This window comes from Pongo abelii, chromosome 10 (genome assembly GCF_028885655.2).
Source record: "Pongo abelii isolate AG06213 chromosome 10, NHGRI_mPonAbe1-v2.0_pri, whole genome shotgun sequence".
Taxonomy (NCBI): Eukaryota; Metazoa; Chordata; class Mammalia; order Primates; family Hominidae; genus Pongo; species Pongo abelii.
Genome location: NC_071995.2, coordinates 115607485 through 115633505, shown reverse-complemented (window position 1 = coordinate 115633505; position 26021 = coordinate 115607485). Strand labels below are relative to the sequence as shown.

General features: G+C 47.1%; 1 protein-coding gene and 1 non-coding gene across 5 annotated transcripts in view; both read right to left on the bottom strand.

Moving 5' to 3' along the window:
• RNFT2 (ring finger protein, transmembrane 2) overlaps positions 1-26021 on the bottom strand; it is a 121997-nt gene that overhangs the window by 70412 nt on the left and 25564 nt on the right. For all 4 annotated transcript variants that reach the window (XM_054526533.2, NM_001133921.1, XM_054526535.2 and 1 more), the window contains 2 exon segments: positions 23100-23200; positions 12521-12674 (listed from right to left, as the gene is read on the bottom strand). In XM_054526533.2, the coding sequence (XP_054382508.1) occupies positions 12521-12674; positions 23100-23200 (255 nt within the window).
• LOC112135885 (U6 spliceosomal RNA) lies at positions 9689-9792 on the bottom strand. Its single transcript, XR_002917119.1, has one exon. It is a non-coding gene; the product is annotated as a U6 spliceosomal RNA (small nuclear RNA).

Here is a 26021-nt window from a genome sequence, read left to right as displayed (position 1 = left end):
TGAAAGAAGTGTTTTGACACCTACCAAATATGAGGTTTGAGCTGAGCTGAAAATGAAATCCAAGCTCTTGCTGTTGCTGTAAGAGGAGGTAGTCAGTTATTACAACTGATTAGACTACCTATCCATCCACCCTACTCCCATTTACCCATCCATCCATCCATCCATCCATCCATCCACCCATCCACCATCCATCCATCCACTCTCCTCCCATCCATCCATCTACCATCCATCCACCCACCACTCTCCTACCATTTACCCATCCACCCATCTATCCATCTGCTCACTCTCCTCCCATTTACCCATCCACCCATCCACTCTCCTTCCATTTACCCATCCATCCATCCATCTACTCTTCTCCCATTTACCCATCCACCCATCCATCCATCCATCTACTCTTCTCCCATTTACCCATCCACCCATCCATCCATCCATTCATCTACTCTCCTCCCATTTATCCATCCATCCATCCATCCATCCATCCACCCACCCACTCTCCTTCCATTTACCCATCCATCCATCCATCTACTCTTCTCCCATTTACCCATCCACCCATCCATCCATCCATCTACTCTTCTCCCATTTACCCATCCACCCATCCATCCATCCATTCATCTACTCTCCTCCCATTTATCCATCCATCCATCCATCCATCCATCCATCCACTCTCCTCCCATCCATCCACCATCCATCCACCCACCACTCTCCTATCATTTACCCATACACCCGTCCATCCATCTACTCACTCTCCTCCCATTTACCCATTCACCCATCTATCCATCTACTCACTCTCCTCCCATTTACCCATCCACCCATCTATCCATCTACTCACTCTCCTACCATTTCCCCCATCCACCCATCCATCCATCTACTCACTCTCCTCCCATTTACCCATCCACCCATCTATCCATCTAATCACTCTCCTACCATTTACCCATCCACCCATCCATCCATCTACTCACTCTCCTCCCATTTACCCATCCACCCATCTATCCATCTAATCACTCTCCTTCCATTTACCCATCCACCCATCCACTCTCCTTCCATTTACCCACCCACCCATCACTCTCCTACCATTTGCCCATCCACCCATCCACTCTCCTTCCATATACCCATCCACCCATCCACTCTCCTTCCATTTACTCATCCACCCATCCACTCTCCTCCCATTTACCCATCCACCCATCCACTCTCCTTCCATTTACCCATCCACCCATCCACTCTCCTTCCATTTACCCATCCACCCATCCACTCTCCTCCCATTTACCCATCCACCCATCTATCCATCCATCCATCTACTCTTCTCCCATTTACCCATCCACCCATCCATCCATCCATCTACTCTCCTCCCATTTATCCATCCATCCATCCATCCATCCACTCTCCTCCCATCCATCCATCTACCATCCATCCACCCATCACTCTCCTCCCATTTACCCATCCACCCATCCATCCATCCATCTACTCTCCTCTCATTTATCCACCCATCCATCCATCCGTCCATCCATCCATCCCTCTCCTCCCATTTATCTATCCATCCATCCATCCACCATCCATCCATCACTCTCCTCCCATTTACCCATCCAGCTACCCATTCATCCATCCACTCTCCTCCCATTTATCCATCCATCCATCCATCCATCCATCCATCACTCTCCTCCCATTTACCCATCCACCTACCCATTCATCCATCCACTCTCCTCCCATTTATCCATCCATCCATCCATCCATCCATCCATCCCTCTCCTCCCATTTATCCATCCATCCATCCATCCATCCACCATCCATCCATCACTCTCCTCCCATTTACCCATCCACCCATCCATCCATCTACTCTCCTCTCATTTACCCATCCACCCATCCATGCATCCATCTACTCTCCTCCCATGCATCCATCCATCCATTCATCCATCCCTCTCCTCCCATTTATCCATCCACCCATCCATCCATCCATCTACTCTCCTCCCATCCATCCATCCATCCATCCATCCATCCATCCGTCCATCCACCATCCATCCATCACTCTCCTCCCATTTACCCATCCACCCATCCATCCATCCATCCATCTACTCTCCTCCCATCCATCCATCCATTCATCCATCCCTCTCCTCCCATTTATCTATCCATCCATCCATCCACCATCCATCCATCACTCTCCTCCCATTTACCCATCCATCCACTCATTCATCCATCCACTCTCCTCCCATTTATCCATCCATCCATCCATCCATCCATCCATCCACCCATCCATCCATCTATCCATCCATCCACCAAACTTCCCAGATGGTCATCTAATTCATCTATCTACCTACCTATATATCCATTCACTCGTCCATCTACCCACTCAAACACACATGTATACATACTTACATACATACAATGAACGCTTCTGAATACACAGCAGATACTGGTGATCCATCAACAAACAAACTGGATGCATTCGTTTCCTGCTGTCACAGAGGTTACAATCAAGCAGAGAAGGCAGACATTTAAACGAACAATTACAGTCAGAGTGGTGGGTGCTAGAATAGGGGAAGTATAGGGTGCTGTAGGAGTCCTCGTGGGAGCACCATCCCTAGCCTGAAGAGGCAGGGAAGGTTTCTAAGAGGCAGTGATCTGCAGAGAGAACAGGAGTTATCAAGACATGAGAAGGAGGGAAAGCTCTTTGAGGCAGATGAATCAGTAGGTGCAGGTGGGAGACAGGGCAGCAAGCAGCCCACTCTACAAGATTGTAGGTTAGTTTCTCAATGTCTCAGTGTCTCAATTTTCTCATCTGGAAAATGGGATAAGAACAGCATCTACCACATAGGGATGCTGCAGAATGGGGCGAGTTAATGAGTATAAAGAAGCAAAAGAGGCTGGGTGCAGTGGCTCACGCCTGTAATCCCAGCACTTTGGGAGGCCGAGGCAGGCGGATCACCTGAGGTTGGGAGTTTGAGGCCAGCCTGACCAACATGGAGAAACACCATCTCTACTAAAAATACAAAATTAGCTGGGTGTGGTGGCGCATGCCTGTAATCCAAGCTTCTTGGGAGGCTGAGGCAGGAGAATTGCTTGAACTCGGGAGGCAGAGGTTGTGGTGAGCCGAGATTGCGCCATTGCACTCCAGCCTGGGCAACAAGAGCGACACTCCATCTCAAAACAAACAAACAAAAAGAAGCAAAAGATGTAGGGTCTGTCTGTCTGGAGCACAAAAAACAGAGTAAGAGTAAGGGAGTGAAAGAGGGAGAGGGATGAATAAGTAAGATGCCAGACGGGGAGGTGGGACCCATGATGATGGTCCACAAAGCCTCACCTGCCTCCTCTCTAGGTGATAACTCTTCATACACACATTATACACATTATATCTTTTTTTTTTTTTAGAGACAACATCTCCCTCTATTGCCCAGGCTGAGTGTAGTGACGTGATCATGGCTCACTGTAACCTCAACTCCTGGGCTCAAGTGATCCTCCCACTTCAGCCTCTCAAGTGGCTGGGACTACAGGTGCGTTCCACCATGCCCAGCTAATTGATTTTTATTTATATTTTTATTATAAAGATGGCATCTTGCTGTGTTGCCCAGGCTAGTCTCAAACTCTTGGCCTCAAGCAACCTTCTCACTTTGGCCTCCCAAAGCAGGGATTACAGGTGTGAGCCACTGTGCCCTGTCAAGTCTTTTTACCTTTACAGTATCTAAAGAACGCTACTGTTAACATCTTGATTTTCTGCAGGAGGAAAATGCTCACATTAAGCGACTTGCTCAAGGCACCATGGCTGCAAAATTGCAGGTTAGGAATGGCCCAGGCCCTCCAGCACCTGCCCGACCTGGCAGATGATCTCCTGTTCCTCAGAAGTAGCCACGGGCTTGGGAGCTGGAAGAGTTGGATTTTCATTTTGATTCTATAACTGAGCAACTGGGTGTTTTTTGGACAAACTATCTCACCTCTCTTTCAGCCTCAGTGTAGTAAAGAAAATAATGGCCACTCAAGGATACCTGGAAGCTGTGAATGTGACATTATTTAGAAAATAATCATGTCTTTGCAGATGTGATTAAGGATATTGGCATGGGGAGGTTACCCTGCCTTATCCAGCTGGGCCCAAAATACCGTTACATGTGTCCTTATAAGACAGAGGCAGAGAGGTATCATTCACAGAAGAGGAGAAGACCATGTGGCCATGGGGGCAGAGACTGGAGTGACACAGCCACAAGCCAAGGACACCAGGAGCCACCAGAAGCCCGAAGAGGCAAGGATCAGATTCTCTCCTTGAGCCTCCGGAGGCAGTGCAGCCCCGCTGACACCTTGATTTTGGCTCGGTGACACTGATTTTGGATTTCTGGCTTCCAGAACTGTGAGAGAACAAATTTCTGTTATTTCAAGCCACCAAGTTTGTGGTATTTCATTACTGCAACCACAGGAAACTAACAGTTTTTCATCCAGAAAGAGGTGACAGTGAATTGTATCTTACAGGGGTATTGAGAGCCTTGGAAGAGCAGGACTATGAGAAAGAATCTAGACAGAACCCAGGAGGCACCAGGTGATGAGTCAACATCAAGTGCCTTCCTTCTCTTGTCCCAAACCCACTCCTTTGAGGTAGAGCTGGAGTCTTGAAGTTGTAAAGACCTGTGCTGTCATCCTGACTCCACCACTGAGCAGCTGCATGACTATAAGAACTACCCGATCTCGGCCGGGCGTGGTGGCTCACGCCTGTAATCCCAGCACTTTGGGAGGCCGAGGTGGGTGGATCACCTGAGGTCAGGAGTTCGAGATCAGCCTGGCCAATATGGTCAAACGAAAAATACAAAAATTACCCAGGCATGGTGGCACGTGTCTGTAATCCCAGCTACTTGGGAGGCTGAGGCAGAATACCTTGAACCTGGGAGGTGGAGGTTGCAGTGAGCGGAGGTCGCGCCATTGCACTCCAGCCTGGGGGACAGAAGTGAAACTCTGTCTCAAGAAAAAAAAAAAAAGAATTATCTGATCTCTTAACCTCCATCTCCTCATCCATTGATAAGAGTAACCAGCACCTATGTCAGAAGAATACTGAGAGGCTGGCTCTATTGCCGAGGCTGGAGTGCAGTGGGGTGATCTCAGCTCACTGCAACCTCTGCTTCCTGGGCTCAAGCGATCTTCCCACCTCAGCCTCCTGAGCAGCTGGGACTACAGTCATGTACACCACAGCAGGCCAATTTTTTTTTTTTGTATTTTTTGTAGAGACAGGGTTTCACCATGCTGCCCAGGCTTGTCTCGAACTCATGAGCTCAAGCAATCCACTCATCTTGGCCTCCCAAAGTGCTGGGATTACAGGTGTGAGCCACAATGCCTGGCTTTCCTGTTTTATTTTCGTCTGCTGAAAATAAATCAGAAGGCACAGGGCAGGATTGAGCTAACTTCAGTTTCTCTGCCATTTCACTTACTCACGGTTTACAGAGCTCTGCCCAGTGCCCAGTGCTGGGCCGGGTCTTACAGATACACTGGTGGGCCAAACAGACTTTTCAAATAGTGAGGAGGCAGGAATGAATGTAATAATTACACAAGTACTTTGGGAGGCTGAAGCAGGAAAATCACTTGAGCCCAGGAGTTCAAGACTAGCCTGGGCAACAAAATGAGACTCCATCCCCAAGAAGAATAAAAAAATTAGCCAGGCGTGGTGGTGCACTGAGCAGTCCCAGCTACTCAGGAGGCTGAGCTGGGAGGATCGCTTGAGCCCGGGAGGTTGAGGCTACAGTGAACTGTGATTGTGCCTCTGCACTCCAGCCTGGGAAACAGAGAAAGACCTTGTCTCAAACCAAACCAAACCAAACCAAACAAATAAACAAAACCCCCCACACACAAATAGGTAATCAGAAATGCTATGAAAGAACTGGACTTAGGGGGATCCAGAAGAGACTTCTGAACTGAAGCCTCAAGGATCCACTGGAGAAGGAGCATCTCTGGGGGTCTGAAGGGCATGTGTAAGAGGCCAAGACAGGAGGGAGGTGGGCAGAGGGAAGAAACAGAGGGGGAGCCAAGGAGTGGCAGGGCATGATGCTGGTGGTGGGGGCAGGGGCAGGCTGGGTAGGCTTTGCAGCCGCACCTGTGGAGCTTGTCCTGAGCACAAGGGCAGCCCCTGGAGTGTTTAAGTTGGGTGGAGGTGAGGGGAAGTGGTAAGAGAGGACAATCAGATTAATTTTCTTTTGGAATCCTGCTCCGCTGGCAGGGAAAAGAATGAAGTGGAGGGGGATGGAGTGGAAACATAGAGGGAGACTACTTTGGTCTCATGGTGGCGAGCACTAGGGTGGTGATGGTGGAGATATAGAAGGAGGATGGGCTCCCACGTCATTGAGGAGGCAAAATGAACAGAACCTGGTTGCTGACTGGAAGAAGCAAGGAAAAAAGAGGAAGAGTCAGAGGTCCCTTCCAGGTTATTGATGTGAACAATGGGGTGGAGGGAGGTGCTACACTCTGAGATCTAGAACAATGAGAAGAAGCCCAGGCTTTGGGGAAGATCCCGAGTTCCTTCTTGAAAATGGGTCTACTATGCCTGATTGCTTTGCCTGGCTCAACCCAGGCCCCACCTGAAAGAGCCTCCCTAGGTAGCCATGTTTTTTCATACCAGCTGACATTGCCTCCTCCTTGGCAACAGTTGATTGGATAAGGAGTAGGCACATGACCATATGCAGCCCATTCATTGGCCAGCTGCTGACCTATGAACTAGCTGGTACACAAAATGACCCGGGCCAATCAGACCTTCTCCCAGGAGCTGAACTGGGGAATTGTAAGAGGACACGACACGTGCGGGAGATCCTGCCTACCACAGACCATGAGCTGCAGTGAGAGCCAGGGAGACCGCTAGGAAGCCTTGGTCTAGCTTTGCACTCTCAGCTCTGAGTCTACTTACAGAAGTGAAGCTGTACAATGCCCCACGCAGTAACTGGGCAGCATCTCTGTTCTAACTACAGCAGAGAGATTAAGAGCTCAGACTCAGGGGCCTGACTGCCTGGTGGTCTGACTTTGCTCTTCAATTTCTAGCTGTGTGGCCTTGGGCAAGTCACTGAACCTCTCTGTGCTGTGCTGTAGTTTCTACATCTGTGAAAATGGGATGGTAGTAATAACAGGACCCTGTTCACAGGGATGTGGTCATGACTCAATGAGTTTGTACATGTAAAGTACTTGGGACAGTGGCCAGTACACAGTTAAGTGGCCTCTAAGAGTTTACTATTACAGTTGTTATTCCTGTTGCTAACTAGAACAGGCAGAAAAATGATCCGTTGTTGACAATCTGTTCTCAAGTGTCACTTAGCACATGCCACTCTGTGGGCTCTGCCTGCCCTGCTCCTCTGTCTGACCTGGCTGGCTGTGGAGAGCCAACAAGATCCCAGCAGCCAACAGGTGCTAAGGAAGGGTGGAAGACAATGCCACTTCTCAACACTGGCTTCAGTCCAGGCTCCTCCCCATCCTGGGTTCCTGGGGTCAGAGCTTGGCTGTAGCTGGGCACAGGAAGGGGTGTTATTGCTCAAGTGAGGATGATGTGCCTTGTGCCTGCAGGTGGCTGCAACCTGTGCCCCCTTGCAGGAGCTGGTCCACCTTGACGAGGCAGCTGATGGCTGCAGCCTATTCCTGGTCAACATATGTGGTCCCCAGGAAGCCGACAGTTAGCTCTCAGACCTTCCCTGGCCAGACCTGTCATTATCTAACAAGGGAGTGAGGCCTGAGCAGATGTTTCAAGGAGGAGGCCAACCAGAAGCATCCCCCTAGGGTTGCCAGCCCAAGAACACAAAGCCAGTGTAGGGGCACACAAAGCCTAAGGAAACAATCACCTGGCTAGGATTCTCAGAGGTCAGACAGCTGGGAGAAACCCTTGGGTTTGGAATAAGGCAGACCTGAGTTCAAATCCTGGTTCTGACAAGTGTCTATCGGGGGATCTCTGAGCCTCAATGTCTTTGTCTGTCAAATGGGGATAAGGGTGTGCATCTTGAAGGGTAGGGTGGTAGTAGCAGTAGGAGGAGGAAAGATGGGCACAGCAGTGATTTAAAAGCATCACCCTGGTAGCCAACATGTATTGAGCACTTACGATGAGCCAGGCCAGCCCTGAATATTCATAAACTCTGATCTCGCCATGAGGGAAGTCTCATGGTAGAGTGAGTAGGGTCCTGGCATACTAAAATCAGGTAACTGAAGAGTTTAATACCTGTGCTATTTACAAAGGTGTGGGCAGGGTTTGGGGAAACCAACAAGGGGTGGTCTAGTCTAGAAGGGTACGGGGAGGGCACAGTTACCAGACCTGGATAGAAAGCTGTGTGACGGAGCTGGCTGTGATAGGAACTGTGTATTCAGACCTGGATAGAAAGCTGTGTGACGGAGCGGCGTGTGATAGGAACTGTGTATTCAGACCTGGATAGAAAGCTGTGTAACGGAGCTGCCTGTGATAGGAACTGTGTATTCAGACCTGGATAGAAAGCTGTGTGACGGAGCTGCGTGTGATAGGAACTGTGTATTCAGACCTGGATAGAAAGCTGTGTGACGGAGCTGCGTGTGATAGGAACTGTGTATTCAGACCTGGATAGAAAGCTGTGTGACGGAGCTGCCTGTGATAGGAACTGTGTATTCAGACCTGGATAGAAAGCTGTGTGACGGAGCTGCGTGTGATAGGAACTGTGTATTCAGACCTGGATAGAAAGCTGTGTGACGGAGCTGCGTGTGATAGGAACTGTGTATTCAGACCTGGATAGAAAGCTGTGTGACGGAGCTGCCTGTGATAGGAACTGTGTATTCAGACCTGGATAGAAAGCTGTGTGACGGAGCTGCGTGTGATAGGAACTGTGTATTCAGACCTGGATAGAAAGCTGTGTGACGGAGCTGCCTGTGATAGGAACTGTGTATTCAGACCTGGATAGAAAGCTGTGTGACGGAGCTGCGTGTGATAGGAACTGTGTATTCAGACCTGGATAGAAAGCTGTGTGACGGAGCTGCCTGTGATAGGAACTGTGTATTCAGACCTGGATAGAAAGCTGTGTGACGGAGCTGCGTGTGATAGGAACTGTGTATTCAGACCTGGATAGAAAGCTGTGTGACGGAGCTGCGTGTGATAGGAACTGTGTATTCAGACCTGGATAGAAAGCTGTGTGACGGAGCTGCGTGTGATAGGAACTGTGTATTCAGACTTATTTTCGGCATGTGAGAAAGGGGGTGGTAGGAATAACAGTGCCTGCTTCCCAGGGATGTTGTAGAGATTCAATGGGTTACTGAGTGTGAAGTACGAGGAATAGCATTGACCCACGGTAACCTGGGAGGGAGGAAACCAGGTGTGGCAGGGAATGTAATGCTGCGCCCACCCAAAAATGTCCACGTCTTTTAGAAAATTATTTTATTTTTATATACATTTTTTATTTTAATTTTTTTTTTTTTTAAGAGACAGAGTCTCACTGTGTTGCCCAGGCTGGAGTACAGTGGCACGATCATGGCTTACTGCAGCCTGGAACTCCTGGCCTCGAGTGATCCTCCCACCTTGGGCTCCCAAATAGCTGGAACTGCAGGCATGTGTCACCACACTCAGCTAATTTTTTAAATTTTTAGTACAGACAGTGTCTCGCCAGCAGGCTTATCTTGCCCAAGCTGGTCTCAAACTCCTAGCCTCAAGCAATCTTCCTGCCTCAGCCTCCCAAAGTGCTGGGATTACAGGTTTGAGCCATTGAGCCACCACACACAGCCCTATTTTTTTTTTTTAATTAAAAAAAATATAGAATGCTTCATGAATTTGTGTGTCATCCTTGCACAGGGGCCATGCTAATCTCTGTATCGTTCCAATTTTAGTATATGTGCTGCTGAAGTAGGCATGATGTCCACATTTTTTTTTTTTTGGAGACGGAGTCTCGCTCTGTCGCCCAGGCTGGAGTGCAGTGGCATGATCTTGGCTCACTGCAACTTCTGCCTCCCGGGTTTAAGCAATTCTCCTGCCTCAGTCTCCCCAGTAAGTAGGACTACAGGCGCATGCTACCACGCCCAGCTAATTTTTTTGTATTTTTAGTAGAGATGGGGTTTCACCGTGTTGCCCAGGCTGGTTTTGAACTCCTGACCTCAGACAATCCACCCGCCTCTTCCTCCCAAAGTGCTAGGATTACAGGCGTGAGCCACCGTGCCCAGCCGATGTCCACACCTTAATCCCTGGAACCTGTGAATGTTACCTTCTGTGGCAAAAGAGACTTTACTGATGTGATTAAGGATGGGAGATGAGCCTAGATTATTCGGGTGGGACCAGTGTCATCACAGGGTCCTTATAAGAGGAAGGCAGGAGGGTGAGAATCAGGAGATGCAACAATGAAGGCAGAGGTGTGTGGGGGAGGGAGAGGGAGACAGGAGAGAACGCTCAACCTGCCATCACTGACTCGGAAGATGGAGGAAGAACACAGCCCCGCTGACACCATCGTTTTTGCTGCAGTAAAACCCATTTAGGACTCCTAACCTCCAGAACGATAAGATAATAAATTAATGTTGCTTTAAACCACTAAGTTTGTAGCAATTTGTCACAGCAGCCACAGGAGACTAATATGCTGGGGGAATAAATACCTCTGCCTCTCTCTCCTCTTGGGCTTCCCATCGGCTGAACCCAACTGGAAGGTGATAGGCACAGGAGCCCATTGATATAGTTCGCGCAGGTCAGCCCCCTGGGGAGAGTGTAGCTGAAAGGGCCAGAGGAAGTCATTTAGCTGGAAAACTATTACCCCATTTTACAGATGAGGGCACTGAGGCTAAGTAATTCATCCAAGATTGCACAGCTAGTCAGTGCAGAGCTGGCAGTCATGAAGATTAGACAACACAGGTATTGTGAATCACTCATTGAGCAATTACTATGTGCAGAGCGTGGAGCAAAGCACTCTATATTTCCCACAACCAATAGTTCTTACAAAGTGAGTACTTTGGAGGAAAGCACTATTGTTATTCTCAGTTGACAGATGAGAAAACTAGGTTTTTGTCACCTGCCCAAAGTCACATAGCTGGAGAGGCGCATGGCTGGGATCTGAACATAGATGTGTCTGATGCCAGAGTCCATGGGCATAGCCATCAGGCCATGCTGCTTTCCAGTGTCAAGTGCATGGTGCCAACCTGGAACCCTGCATGAGCTCAATGGGCAAAAGGTCCTGGTCATCATGGTCTTGGGGAGGGTCAATGGGAGGTATCTTACGACTTTCCTAGGCCTGTTGTTTCCCCTCTGGCCTTTCTTCTCCGCATCTCTTTTTTTTTTGTCTTTATGCCATTTTGTGTTTCCTGGCACTGCCTTTGGGTACCAGAGCTGCGGCTTCATCTAAGAAAACCTCAACAGCCTAGGATTTTGGCCCAACTAGATAAACCAGGGGTCCGGGGCTGAAGACTGGTACTAGACTGTGGCCTGTTAGGAAGCAGGTCGCACAGCAGGAGGTGAGCAGTGGGTGAGCAAGCATTACTGCCTGAGCTCCGCCTCCCGTCAGATCAGCTGCAGCAGTAGATTCTCCTAGGAGTGGGAACCCTATTGTGAACTGCACATGTGAGGGATGATCTAGGTTGTACGCTCCTTATGAAAATCCAATGTCTGATGATCTGAAGTGGAACAGTTTCATTCCAAAACCATCCCGACCCTGATCCGTGGAAAAACTGTCTTCCACAAAACCGGTTCCTGGTGCCAAAAAGGTTGGGGACCACCATGTTAAATCACACAGTGGAGGAAGGGAGTGGACATGAAAAGTGAGAGGACCAAAACAGGCCCAAAGATTGGGGTCATGGGTTGGGTTAGTTGCCACTCAAGATCAATGGTGACTTCCAAGCTGCTCTGCTGCCAAGCAATGCCTGAGACATGTCTCAGATTTCTGAACTTGAAAGATGGCTGTTTTTACAGAATGGAAAGCAGGAGATTTCAAACATTCTTTAGTCCATCTGCTTCGGTCCAGATTCCCTTTGGGTCACCTTACAGAGCCACTGGCAATCACTATGTCCTACAGGTGATACCTTGTCTGAGCCCTGCTCAGTCCTCTGAACTCCAATGTCTATTCCCCAAGGCCTCTTCATTCCAACACCTGACTGGAGGCCTTTCTCTATGATACACTGCAAAGCATCATTGCCCTCACTCCCCACTCCAGGGTCTGTGGCAGACATCACTAATCAATCATGGAGCTCTTTCCTTCTGAGCCTCAGTCCCCTCTATAAAATGAGCTCCTGGAAGCCACAAAGAGTCAAAACCTATTAGGGCTCTCCTTCCCTGGGAGAAGCAGGTCCCAGAGCATGCTAACATGCTTTTTTTCCCTCTCTCAGGTGACATGTGGATGAAAATTGCATCAAGGGTAGCTGAGAACAACCTAACTTAGGAAATGCACTTGGAAAGTAGAGGTGTGACGAGGTGGTGATGACAAAGAGCCATGCTCAGCTTTGTGGAATTAGAAGAGCTGGGTGACAGGAGCTACGAGCTCAGGCTCTGTTTATTTTATATGCTGACATCAGTCCACCCTCATCCATTCTTTCCTCCTCAGAAGGCACCCTGAATCCTCTGCATGATCCATGTGACTGGGGCTACCTGGTGGCTGCAGCCAGTGCCTACCTTGGACTTGACGGCCAGGATGATCTTGGGCAGGGCCACGATGAGGCACTTGAGGGCAATGGTGATGTACTTCAGAACAAAGTCTGCGATCCCCACGATCCAAAGCAGATCAAAGAAGTCCAGCGTCTCCAGGTTGGGCTTCAGGAATATGAGGCTGGGGGGAGGATTCAGAGAGTCAGAAGGTTCCCTTAGGGCCAGGCCTCAGCAGCTCCTTCTACTCACTCGGGAGCCTTCTAAGTACCACCTGTAGAAAGAGCACTGAACTGGGAGTCAGACGTCTGTGTCCTTTTCCTGAATCTGCTACTCACCTGCTGTGTGACCTCACGTGGATCTTTTAACCTCTCTTGAGTCTTAGTTCCCTTCAGAGTTAAATGACCATATTGGCCTGGAGTTTCATTAAGGTCCCTGTTTTAGTCCTTTTTTTGTGTTGCTATAACAGAATACCTTAGACTGGGTAATTTATAGAGGATAGAGGTGGTTTTGTTTGTTTTTGAGATGGAATCTTGCTCTGTCTCCCACGCTGGAGTGCAGTGGCATGATCTTGGCTCACTGCAGCCTCCACCTCCTGGGTTCAAGTGATTCTCCCACCTCAACCTCCCAAGTAGCTGGGATTACAGGCACCTGCCAACTCAGCTGGCTAATTTTTTGTATTTTTAGTAGAGACGGGGTTTTGCCATGTTGGCCAGGCTGGTTTCAAACTCCTGACCTCAAGTGATCCACCGGCCTCAGCCTTCCTAAGTGCTGGGATACAGGCGTAAGCCACTGCTCTCAGCCAGAGGAAAGAGTTTCATTTAGCCCAGGTTCTACAGGCTGGGAAGTTCAAGAGCACAGCACTAGCTTCTGGTGAGGCCTATTTTTCTCGTGCATCATAACATGAAGGAGAAGGCCAAAGGGGAAGCAGACAAAACCCTAGGGGCATCCTGGCTTTATAAGAACCCACCCTGACAGGAACTAATCCATTCCCATGAGACTAATCCAGTTTTACCAGAGCAAGAACTCACTCACTATCATGAGAATGGCACCAAACCATTCATGGAGGATCCATACCCATGACCCAAACACTTTCTGCTAGGCCCCACTTCCCAACATCATTGGGGATCAAATTTCAACATGAGTTTTGGTGGGGACAAATCCAACCATAACAGTCTCCTCTAGTTTTGTGGGTCCACAACAGGCTTAACGAGAGGAGGCAAAAGGAAGGCAGGAAGAAAGGAGGGAAGAAAAGAAAGAGGGAGGAAGAGAGGGAGGGAAGGCAGGGAGGAAGGAAATTAGGAAGGCAGGCCAATACTATGAAGGAGAGGGGGAAGCTGATGTGCCGGGAACTGTGCTAAGCTCTTTGTTCACTGTGTCTCACTAATCCTCACGACTGTCCTGTGCAGTGAGTGTTGCTTATCTCCAGTTCATAAATAAGGCACTGAGGCTTGGAGAGGTGAAGTCAGCTGCCCAAAGTCACACTACATAAGCATAAAGGAGTTGGTATCAGACAGACTTGAACTTGAATCCAGGCTTCTCCCTTTATTGGACCCTGGGCAAATAAAGTTATCTCTGGAAGCCTCAGGGTTCTCATGAATAAAATGGGAATTGTTCCCTCCCTCATGGTGTTATTCGCAGGATTTGATGAGATAATGGACAGATTACAGACCCTGCGGTGCAGCAGTGATGATGACAGTAACATTATAACGCAGGTACTTTTATCCACCCCATTTTGCAGATGAGGAAACTGAGGCACAGAAAGGTAAATATGTGGATGGTCCTAAAAATATTAAGGGACAGAGGTGGCCTGGAACCCAGACATCCTGGCTGCAGTTACAGTTCTCCAACCATACTCTACAGCTGAGTAGTGTAAACCTGTCCATGACCGGATAAGTGAAACCTCATGTTCAGTTTCTGTACTTAACTCGTTGGAGACAGACAACAAGGGGCTCTCAAACTGGCACTGGTAAAGAGACCACACTTTGAGTGGCACATCCCCCCAAGAGGGGGATGTTCTTTGTAATAGTGGCTAAAATACCCTGGCTTTAGATGTCATGCAGGCCCTGCTCTGTATATTTTACATGTCTTAACTCATGTTGTCTTCCCAAAGACTCTATGAAGTAGGTACTGTGAATATCCCATTTTGAGGCTGGGTGCGGTGGCTCGCGACTGTAATCCCAGCACTTTGGGAGGCAGAGGCAGGCAGATCACTTGAGATCAGGAGTTCGAGACCAGCCTGGCCAACATGGTGAAACCCTGTCTCTACTAAAAATATAAAAATTAGCTGGGCATGGTGGTGCATGCCTGTAGTCTCAGCGACTCGGAAGGCTGAGGCAGGAGAATCACTTGAACCTAGGAGGCAGAGGTTGCAGTGAGCCGAGATCATGCCACTGTACTCCAGCATGGCCGACAGAGTGAGACTCCTTCTCAAAAAAAAAAAAAAAAAAAAAAATCCCATTTTGAGCTGAGGCCACTGGGGAACACCAAGAGGTGGAGTCACGTTCCTGCAGCATCTCGGGTTGAATGTGGAGCTTAGATTGGGACCAGTACTCAACCCATGCTGGTCCCTCTCCCTTCTTCCCACTGGATTACAGGCTCTGGGCAAGGGCCAGACTGAATCCCCTCTGTCTCCTCCAAAGCAGGGAGAAGTACACTCAGCACAGAATGGATGCTTTCTATATGCTTTGGAAATACTCAGCTGGGCTGGTGGAAAAAGGTGCAAAATGAGCCCTCTATTCTAGCATCCTAAGAATGGATTGGTCTGGGTTATTTTGAGTAGGGCAAAATTACTGACAAGTCACTCATAACACCTTCAGTGACCCTCCCACATCCCCACCCTGTCTCCATGGAATTCCTCGCCTGCAAGCTGGAGTGGTCATCCAGGTCATAACACAGGGAGAGGTTTGCGGCCCTGAGCTCCCGTCTTTAGCTCTGCTCTTGCCCTTCCTGGGATATCCCAGGCTGGTTGGTGGACTTCCACACTCTGCCAAATCTCCAGTGCTTCCATGATCATGATCAAATGAAGATCTGCCTTATGCTTTCCATTTTATCTTGAAGATCTGCCTTATCCTTTCCATTTTATCTTGAAGATCTGCCTTATCCTTTCCATTTTATCTTGAAGATCTGCCTTATCCTTTCCATTTTATCTTGAAGATCTGCCTTATCCTTTCCATTTTATCTTGAAGATCTGCCTTATCCTTTCTGTTTTATCTTGAAGATCTGCCTTATCCTTTCCGTTTTATCTTGAAGATCTGCCTTATCCTTTCCGTTTTATCTTGAAGATCTGCCTTATCCTTTCCGTTTTATCTTGAAGATCTGCCTTATCCTTTCCGTTTTATCTTGAAGATCTGCCTTATCCTTTCCATTTTATGTTGGACACAAGTTGGTGTTCAATCCATCTATCTGGGTTTTATTCTATCATGTTAGTGAGTTTTTTTGTTTGTTTGTTTGTTTTTGCTTTTGGTTGAGGGGTGGGTGCAAAAGTGTTTTTCTGTGGATTCATCATCAAGTCTAATCATTTCTAAAGTACTCTACAAACTTTAATGGACTGATATATTTTATTGTCAGTTTTGCTCCTCCTTAGGACCTCCACTAATTCTGGTGATTTTTTTTTTTTTTTTTTTTTTAAGACGGAGTCTTGCTCTCTTGCCCAGGCTGGAGTGCAGTGTCGCAACCTTGGCTCACTGCAACCTCCGTCTCCTGGCTTCAAGCGATTTTTCTGCCTCAGCTTCCCGAGTAGCTGGGATTACAGATGCCTACCACCACGCCAGGCTAATTTTTATATTTTTAATAGAGACAGGGTTTCGCCATGTTGGCCAGGCTGGTCTCAGACTCCTGGCCTCAAGTGATCCACCCACCTTGGCCTCCCAAAGTGTTAGGAATACAGGCATGAGCCACTGTGCCCAGCCTAATTATGATAATTAATCATAAAAGAATCATATTAATTATGATATATGTCCAATATTTTATTGTTTACCCAGTACTTTCACGAGTCTTATTGACATGTGGCCTTCCTAACTAGCCTGCAGGCAGATAAGGGAAGAATGTGAACTTGGTTCCAATTTTGCAAATCAGGAAACTAGGGAAGGCTCAGAGAGGTGACAGGACTTGCCTAAGGGCACAAAGCTAGGAAGTGGTAGAATTAAGGCTCTGATGTGGTCATCAGACATCAAATCCTGAGAAGATTCAAGCTCAGTGGTAAAGGCTGCCTCCAAGGCTAAGACTCCTTAGCAAGGGCTTCATGAAGTCTCAGTGTCCTCACCTGTGAAATGGGTCCCCAGGAGGCCAAAATAAGATAATGGTTGTTGGTGTCACATACAAGCACCCTCTAGACTGGTGACTTCAGTAAGGACAAGGACTCAGCTATGTTGGTCTTCTCTCTCTTTTTTTTTTTTTTTGAGATGGAGTTTCGCTCTTGTTGCCCAGGCTGGAGTGCAACAGCGCGATCTCGGCTCACTGCAACCTCCACCTCCCCGGTTCAAGTGATTTTCCTGCCTCAGCCTTCCAAGTAGCTGGGATTACAGGCATGTGCCACCACACCTGGGTAATTTTGTATTTTTAGTAGAGACGGGGTTTCATCATGTTGGCCAGGCTGGTTCAAACTCCTGACCTCAGGGGATCCGCCCACCTCAGCCTCCCAAAGTGCTTGGATTACAGGCGTGAGCCACCGCACCTGGCCTGTTGCTCCTCTCTTAAGCTTCTCTCTCTCTCTCTTTCTGGGCGCCAGTTTGACTCAGCCTGCTTTGATGGGGGCACAGAGGTCTGAGACTGGCAATATCATCATACCCAGAAAATGGTATGAGCTGGAAATTCATCCAAGTTTCTGGGAAACTCCACCTCCTCCACCCTCCACCCAGACCTTGACATTCTAGACCATGCACTGAATGCAGCATATGAGATATGTGTTGACACCTTGGAACTGACTCCTCAAACTGCTTTTATGGGTAGCCTCAGAAGGTGGCAAAACCACTCAGTCCTCAAAGTTTATTTTCAAAACGGATGGATGTGATCTGAAAGCCTGACTTGCGTTTCACCCCTGTCCTAGAGGTTCTCTGGCCAACCCTACCCCCAACCATCCACAAAAGAATCTTCCCTCAATTCTGACAGCTCTGATAGTTTCCACAAACAGCAATCACGTTCTGATTAACATTCACTTATGCAGTGATCTCTAAATACTTTTTTTAAAATGAAGCTAAATGTATTCCGCTTACAGGATTATTTTTCTTTCCTAATTAATTCTTTGGTGTTAAAATAACCATTCTTTTATGAAATGATGTCAGTGGTAGATGATCTTTTTTTCTAATTGTGGTAAAACACACATAACATAAAATGTACCGTCTTAACCATTTTTATGTGCACAGTTCAATGATGCTAAGTACGTTCACATTGTTGCATAATCATCACCACCATCCAACCACAGACCTCTTTTCATCTTGCAAAGCTGAGACTCTGTACCCATTAGCAGTAACTCCACATTCCCTTCTCCCTCCAGTCCCTGGCAACTGCCATTCTTTCTGTCTATAAATTTGACTGCTTTAGGTACTTCATGTAAGTGAAATCATACACCTAATGTCCTTTTGTATCTGGCTTATTTCAATTCACAAAATGTCCTCAAGTTTCATCCATGTTGCAGCATGTGTCAGAATTTCCTTTCTATTTAAGGCTGAATAATATTCCACTGTATGTACATACCGCAGGGTGTTTTATCCATTCATCTGTCAATAGACACTGGGTTGCTTCTACCTTTTGGCTATTGCGTGATGATCACTTTTAAAATATGTTTTTAATTGCAAAAAGCAAGTGGATATCTACATAGTAAACCCCTGGACTTTGTTGTCGGTCGCTTTACTGGTTTGTGAAATCTCTAAGTCTGGGACTTACACAGTTTTGTATCTGATGTAGAGATGTGATTCCCATCACCCTTACACCCTCTACAGATTCTTCCAAGTAGTTGCATTTAGGGCCTCTGCTGAGCCTATGACTCTATTCTGAGGTGTGCTCACCACTGCCATCCTCAGGGAAAGCATCCACATCCCCACTGGACTCTGCGACCCAGCCCCTCTGGCCCATGAAAAGCCAACCAGAAGCGCTCTGTCTTTAATTTTAAAGGAGAAACAGAGACTGCCAGTGAACAGCTAAGTCATGCCAAGAACTGAACATCAAATTCCAGGAAGTCCCTGGTCCCTGCCCTTTCTCGGGGCTTGTTTGGTTTTCCTAGGATTGTTTGAGTCTCTGCGTGGAGCAATGCCTAAAGGAAGAATTCCCTGTTTGCTTAAGCTAGTAACCCAAAGGGCCCTTAGGTGATATGTTTTCTTAATATAGTCCTGGGCACACACACAGGAAGTGTCAATAGATGTTACTTGCGGCTGGGCATGGTGGCTCACGCCTGTAATCCCAGCACTTTGGGAGGCCAAGGCGGGCAGATCACCTGAGGTCAGGAGTTCGTGACCAGCCTGGCCAACATGGTGAAACCTGTCTCTATTAAAATTATGAAAAATTGGCTGGGCGTGGTGGTTCACACCTGTAATCCCAGCACTTTGGGAAGCCGAGGCGGGTGGATCACAAGGTCAAGAGATCGAGACCATCCTGGCCAACTTGGTGAAACTCTGTCTCTACTAAAAATACAAAAATTAGCTGGGTGTGGTGTCATGCGTCTATAGTCCTAGCTACTTAAGAGGCTGAGGCAGGAGAATTGCTTGAACCCAGGAGATGGAGGTTACAGTGAGTTGAGATTGTGCCACTGCACTCCAGCCTGGGCGACAGAGCAAGACTCTGTCTCAAAATAAATAAAGAAATGCTCCTTGCATTTATTGACATTTCTTGTGCATTAAAGTGATATGCTGGTAAATGAAAGAGTTGTAAAATGGCATGTTCTGCACGCTACAACTTCCACAACAAATATGTATAAATATGTAGAGAAAAATGTTAGCAGAGATGCTGTTAGGTGACAGAATTGGAGGTGTTTTGGGTCCTTTTTAAATGGGTTTTCCAATTTTCACAATTAAAAATAAATTACTTTTGGGCCGGGCGCAATGGCTCACACTTGTAATCCCAGCACTTTGGGAGGCCGAGGCGGGTGGATCACGAGGTCAGCAGATCGAGACCATTCTGGCCAATGTGGTGAAACTCTGTCTTTACTAAAAATACAAAAATCAGCCGGGCGTGGTGGCACATGCCTGTAATTCCAGCTACTCAGGAGGCTGAGGCAGGAGAATCACTTGAATCAGGGAGTTGGAGGTTGCAGTGAGCCGAGATCACACCACAGCACTCCAGCCTGGTGACAGAGCAAGACTCCGTCTCAAAAAATAGAAATAAAATAAGATAAAATAAAAATTACTTTTGAAATTAGAAATATAAGTAACTTTAAAAATTGTGACCAGGTGTGGTGGCCCATGCTAGTATTCCCAGCACTTTGGGAGGCTGAGGTGGAAGGATCGCTTGAGCCCAGGAGTTCAAGGCTGCAGTGAGCCATGATGGCACCACTACATTCCAGCTAGGGCAACAGAGCAAGACTGTGTCTCCAAAAAAAAAAAAAAAAAAAATCTGAGATACTCATTTATTTGACAAATATTGATGGGGCAGCAACTATAGGACAGCATTATATAGGCACCAGGGGAAACAAACTCACACAAAAAAATCGGAGGCTGGCAAGCAGCCCTGAAGGAACTCAGGAGGGAAACTGTTGACCGTTCGAGATGTTCATGGGAGTGAGTGAGATTCTGCCTGCTTCATTTACGCTGGCAGATTTGTGGAGGAAGCGTCTCATTTCAAAAGAATTTCCAGGTGCATGGCTGCCAGGGTGACAGGGATATTTTAAGGAAGCTGATGATAAGTTGGGGCTAAGTCATCCATTCAATTTCCTGTGCTCTGCCTCCTGTGAGCCATTTGGGAGGCTGAGGTGAGTGGATCACTTGAGGCAAGGAGTTCAAGACCAGCCTGGGCAACATGGAGAAACCCCATCTCTACTAAAAATAAAAAAATTTAGCTGAGCATGGTAACATGCACCTGAAGTCCCAGCTACTTGGGAGTCTAAGGTGGGAAGATTGCTTGAGGCTAGGAGGTCAAGGTTTCAGTAAGTGTGATCACACCACTGCACTCCAGCCTGGGTGACAGAGCAAGATGTTGTTTCAAGAAAAAAAAAATTGAAAAAACAAAGAAAAAAGACATACATACTTAAAATAACTTTTAAAAGCTGTTACATTCATCACATGGGGGAAAAATCAAATACAGTCATACATCGCTTAATGACTGGGACATGTTCTGAGAAACACATCCTTAGGTGACTTGGTCCTTGTGTGAACACCATAGAGTTGACTTACACAAAACTAGATAGCATAGCCTACTACACATCTAGGCTATATGATGTAGCCTATTACTCTTAGGTTACAAACCTACATAGCTTGTTACTGTACTGAATACTATAGGCAATTATGACACAATGGTATTTGTATATCTAAACAGAAAGGGCACAGTAAAAACACCGTATAAAGGATGAAAAAAGGTACACCCATATGGGACACTTACTATCACTGGAGCTTGCAGGAGTGGGAGTTGCTCTGGGTGAGTCAATGAGAGAGTGGTGAATGAATGTGAAGGCCTAGGACATGACTATACACTGCTGTAGAATTTACAGACACTGTACATGTAGGCTACACTACATTTATTTTATTTTATTTTATTTTGAGATAGAGTCTCATTCTATCACCCAGACTGGATGCAGTGGCGCGATTTTGGCTTACTGTAGCCTCCGCCTCCCGGGTTCAAATGATTCTCCTGCCTCAGCCTCCCAAGTAGCTGGGATTACAGGCTCCTGCCACCACACCTGGCTAATTTTGGTTTTTTTTTTAGTAGAGACAGGGTTTCACCATGTTGGTCAGGCTGGTCTCAAACTCCTGACCTCAAGTGATCCACCCACCTTGGCCTCCCAAAGTGCTGGGATTACAGGCGTGAGCCACCATGCCCGGCCGTTATATTTATTTTAAAATGTTTATTTCTTCAATCATAAATTGACCTTAGCTTACTGTAACATTTTTACTTTGTACACTTAGTTTTTATTTTTGACTATTTTATAATAACACTTAGCTTAAAACAGATTGTACAGCTGTACAGAAATATTTTCTTTCTTTATATCCTTATTCTATAAGGTTTTTCCTATTTTTAAAATTTTTTGTTAAAACTTAGGACACAAACCTTAGCCTCACCCTACATGGGGTCAGAATCATCAATATCACTGTCTTCCACCTCCACATCTTGTCCCACTGGAAGATCTTCAGGGGCAGTAACATCCATGGAGCTGTCATCTCCTATGAAAGCAATGTCTTCTTCTGAAAGGCACTGCCTAAGGCTGCCTTACAGTTAACTTTGAGACGGAGTCTCGCTCTGTCTGGAGTGCAGTGGCGCGATTACGGCTCACTGCAACCTCTGCCTCCTGGGTCCAAGCAGTTCTCTGGTTCAGCCTCCCGAGTACCTGGGATTACAGGCGCCTGCCACCACACCTGGCTAATTTTTAGTAGAGATGGGGGTTTCACCATCTTGGCCAGGCTGGTCTTTAACTCCTGACCTTGTGATCCACCCGCCTCAGCCTCCCAAAGTGCTGGGATTATAGGCGTGAGCCATCACACCCGGCCAACTTTTATTTTTTATAAGTAGAAAAAGTATACTCTAAAATGACAATGGGCCGGGCACTGTGGCCTGATCATGAGGTCAGGAGTTTGAGACCAGCTTGACCAATATGGTGAAACCCGGTCTCTACTAAAAATACAAAAATTTGCTGGGCATGGTGGCGCATGCCTGTAATCCCAGTTACTCGGGAGGCTGAGGCAGGAGAACTGCTTGAACCCGGGAGGCGGAGATTGCAGTGAGCTGAGATCGCACCACTGCACTCCAGCCTGGGCGACAGAGTGAGACTCCATCTCAAGAAAAAAGAAAAAAAAAAAAAGAACGTAAAATATCTCATTTATAATTTTTATATCAATTGCATGTTGAAAAGATAATCTTTTGGGGCCAGATGCAGCGGCTCACGCCTGTAATCAATCCCAGCACTTTGGGAGGCCAAGGCAGGTGGATTGCCTGAGCTCAGAGGTCCAAGCCCAGCCTGGGCAACATAGGGAAACCCCATCTCTACAAGAAATATAAAAATTAGCCAGGTGTGGTGGCATGCACCTGTAGTACCAGCTACTTGGGAGGCTGAGGTGGGAGGATCACCTGAGCCCAGGGAGATCAAGGCTGCAGTGAGCCATGATCACACCACTGCCAGCCTGGGTGATGCAGTGAGATCCTGTCTCAAAAAAAAGCAAAACAAACAGAAAAAAAACACACAAATATTTTTGATATACTGGGTTAAATAACATCAATTATTATAATTGATTCCACCTGTTTCTGTTTAGTTTTCAGTAACTAGAAGATGTTAATTTACCTATGCGGCTTGCCTTGAATTTCTACTATTGAGTGCTGGTCTAGATATACATGAGTAGTAACCGCAGGGTGGAATTTGGAAGTTACAACGTGACATAGAACTTGTGCCTCATTCTCAAGTGAAAGGGTACGTGCCCCAAGCCCAGCCAAGTGCCCCACTCTCCCATCGTGGGGGTTGGATTCCCATGCTCACCTGTTGTACAGCTGCTGGGAGCTGAATGTATAAAGCACATAGAGGGTGTTCCCCGCCAGAAAGGCCAGGATCCACAAGATGACCAGCACTGACCTCTTCTCCTGAAGACAAAGCAAGAGATATGTGATATCAAAGGTGCATGTGGCAGAACCTTCCAGAATGTACCCTGATGACTGGCAGCTTTTCACTTTGTCAGCATTTTGAAGGAAGTGGTGCTGAAGGTGAAAGGACGGGCATTGGCACCTTTCTATTCCACTGAGACCCAAGCGGTGGTCATGCAGAAGGTGGCAGAATGGTGGACATCTGCTTGAAAAACCATCTAGAAAGGCAGGAGAGCACCATGGTTCGCAGCAGACTCCAGAGCGGGATGGCACACGTTCAAATCCCTGGTCAAAGCCTGTGTGGGAGCTGTCCGACTCCAGGCAAGTTCTATTTAAACTCTTTCAGTTTCCCCTTCCTCATCTGTAAAGTGGGTATATCTTAGTATCTACCTTATAGAGTTGTAAGAATTAAAGTACATAAAATGCTGTTAAGAACTAAAGCACAGACAGTCTGAAACCTCAAGGGGATGTGTTTTAAGTCTCAGTGTCTTCATTTGAAAATGGGGTTGTTGTTAAAGATTAAATCAAATTTTAATTTTTTTTTTCTGTTGCCTAGGCTGGAGTACAGTAGTGTGATCATAGCTCACTGTAACCTTGAACTCCTGGGCTCAAGTGATCCTCCTGCCTCAGCCTCCTGAGTAGCTAGCACCACAGGCAGGTGTCACTATACCTGGCTAATTAAATTTTTTTTTTTTTTTTTGTAGAGACAGAGTCTTGCTATTTGGCTCAGGCTGGTCTTGAACTCCTGGCCTCAAGTGATCCTCCTGCCTTGGGCTCCCAAAACACTGGAATTACAGGCAAAAGTCAAATTTTTAAATGCAAACATTCAGTCTGGTACAGATTCATATTTAAAGCTTGCTAAGGGGTAGGACTGATTATTAAGAGTTTACAACTCAGCAGAAGATTCGGATCTAGAGGTTGGAAATTTCTGCTTTCACTTTTTCTAGGGCAGACCTCTGGCCCACTGCCCTGGACTGACCATTCCATGGAATGCCACAGTGTAGAATTAAATCCAAGCTTATACACCTAATTCTCAAAGCCCTTCACAATCCAGCCCCATTTCTCCTTCTTCAGCCTCATTCCTGTCTAGTCCCCAGGAAGACAAATTGGAAATCCTCAGTTTGCTGTTTCCCAGCAGTTTCATAGCCTGAGAGCAATCCTAGGAAATGTCTGAAGGAGATGCAAAGAGGGGCGTGTTCCTGCCTGTGTACCCTGGGACACATAGGCAGACCCCTCCGCTGTTGATTCTCAACAGCTCGTGTCTTTTCTTGGACTGGAGTGGCTGCATTGCTGGAATAAGATGAGGTCATAACTTTCCCAGTGTAACCTTCCCTGTGGTTTCGGTAAATGCTCAACATACAGTGTCTCCAGACACAGCTCAGTGCCCCACGCACTGTTACGATGCACATTTCCAGAGAGTGGACAAAACAAATGCATCTCCATCTACCCATTATTCCAGGAGCGGTCAAGGTTAATGATGCTAGAAACCACCTCCAACCAACCAACTGCTCTTATCAATGTGATTAATCCACCCGACAGCTCTTTTTACTCCAATAAATAATAGATTCCAGTTTAATTCTCTATGAATCCAAACCAAAGGTGGAATAGGAAGAGGGAATTAGCAATGTTCTGGGAAGACAGAAATTGAAGGACAAAGGAGGTAGTTCTCTCCTAACCAGCTGAGACGCCTAAGCTTACTAAGAGCCATGCAGACCTGCTCTTATGGAAGATATGCACATACAGGCAAAGTGTCACCTGTGTCTTCATGAGGATCAAGGACCCCTGGAGTCCCGTCCATGGATACAGAGATCCTCTCAGCTCCTAAAATTTAAGTCAAGGTACCATTTGGATGTTACTGCATTTGAGACAGCCCTAGCCCCCAAAGCTGCCTCCAGCTGTTTTGTTTGTTTGAGACGGAGTTTCGCTCTTGTTGCCCAGGCTGGAGTGCAATGGCGCAATCTCGGCTCATTGCAACCTCTGCCTCCTGGGTTCAAGTGGTTCTCCTGCCTCAGCCTCCCAAGTGGCTGGGATTACAGGCGCCCACCACTATGCCCAGCTAATTTTTGTATTTTTAGTAGAGACGGGGTTTCACCATGTTGGCCAGGCTGGTCTCGAACTCCCGAACTCAAGTGATCTACCTGTCTCAGCCTCCCAAAGTGCTGGGATTATAGGCGTGAGCCACTGTCCTTGCCCCCTCCTACTGTTTTAACAACAGCAGAAAGGAGTTTGCATAAAGAAGATGAGACTAAGGGTCAGGAAGGACCTCTGACTCTGTCCCCAACTCCGAACCTCAATGTGCTCATGTGCAAATGGAGACTGGGTTGTCCTCCATGCTGCATGGAGGCCCAAGTGCTTTTGAGAAAGCAGATGATGCTCTAGAAGGGTCAGTGAAGCTGGTGATTATTATGGGATCACCTGTGCAGGAGAAAGCACAGACTTTAAAAAAAAAAAATTATTTCCATAGGTTTTTGGTGAACAGGTGGTATTACCTGAATAAGTTCTTTTGTGGTGATTTGTGAGATTTTCATGCACCCATCACCTGGGCAGTATACAGTGAACCCAATTTGTAGTCTTTAATCCCTCACCCCCTTCCCACTCTTTCCCCTAGAGTCCCCAAAGTCCACTATATCATTCTTATGCCTTTGCATCCTCATAGCTTAGCTACCACTTATGAGTGAGAACATACAAAAGGTTTAGCTTTTCATTCCTGAGTTACTTTACTTAGAATAATAGTCTCCAATCCCATCCAGGTTGCTGCGAATTCCATCATATACATATACCAGTTTCTTTACCCACCGGTTGGTTGATGGGCATTTGGGCT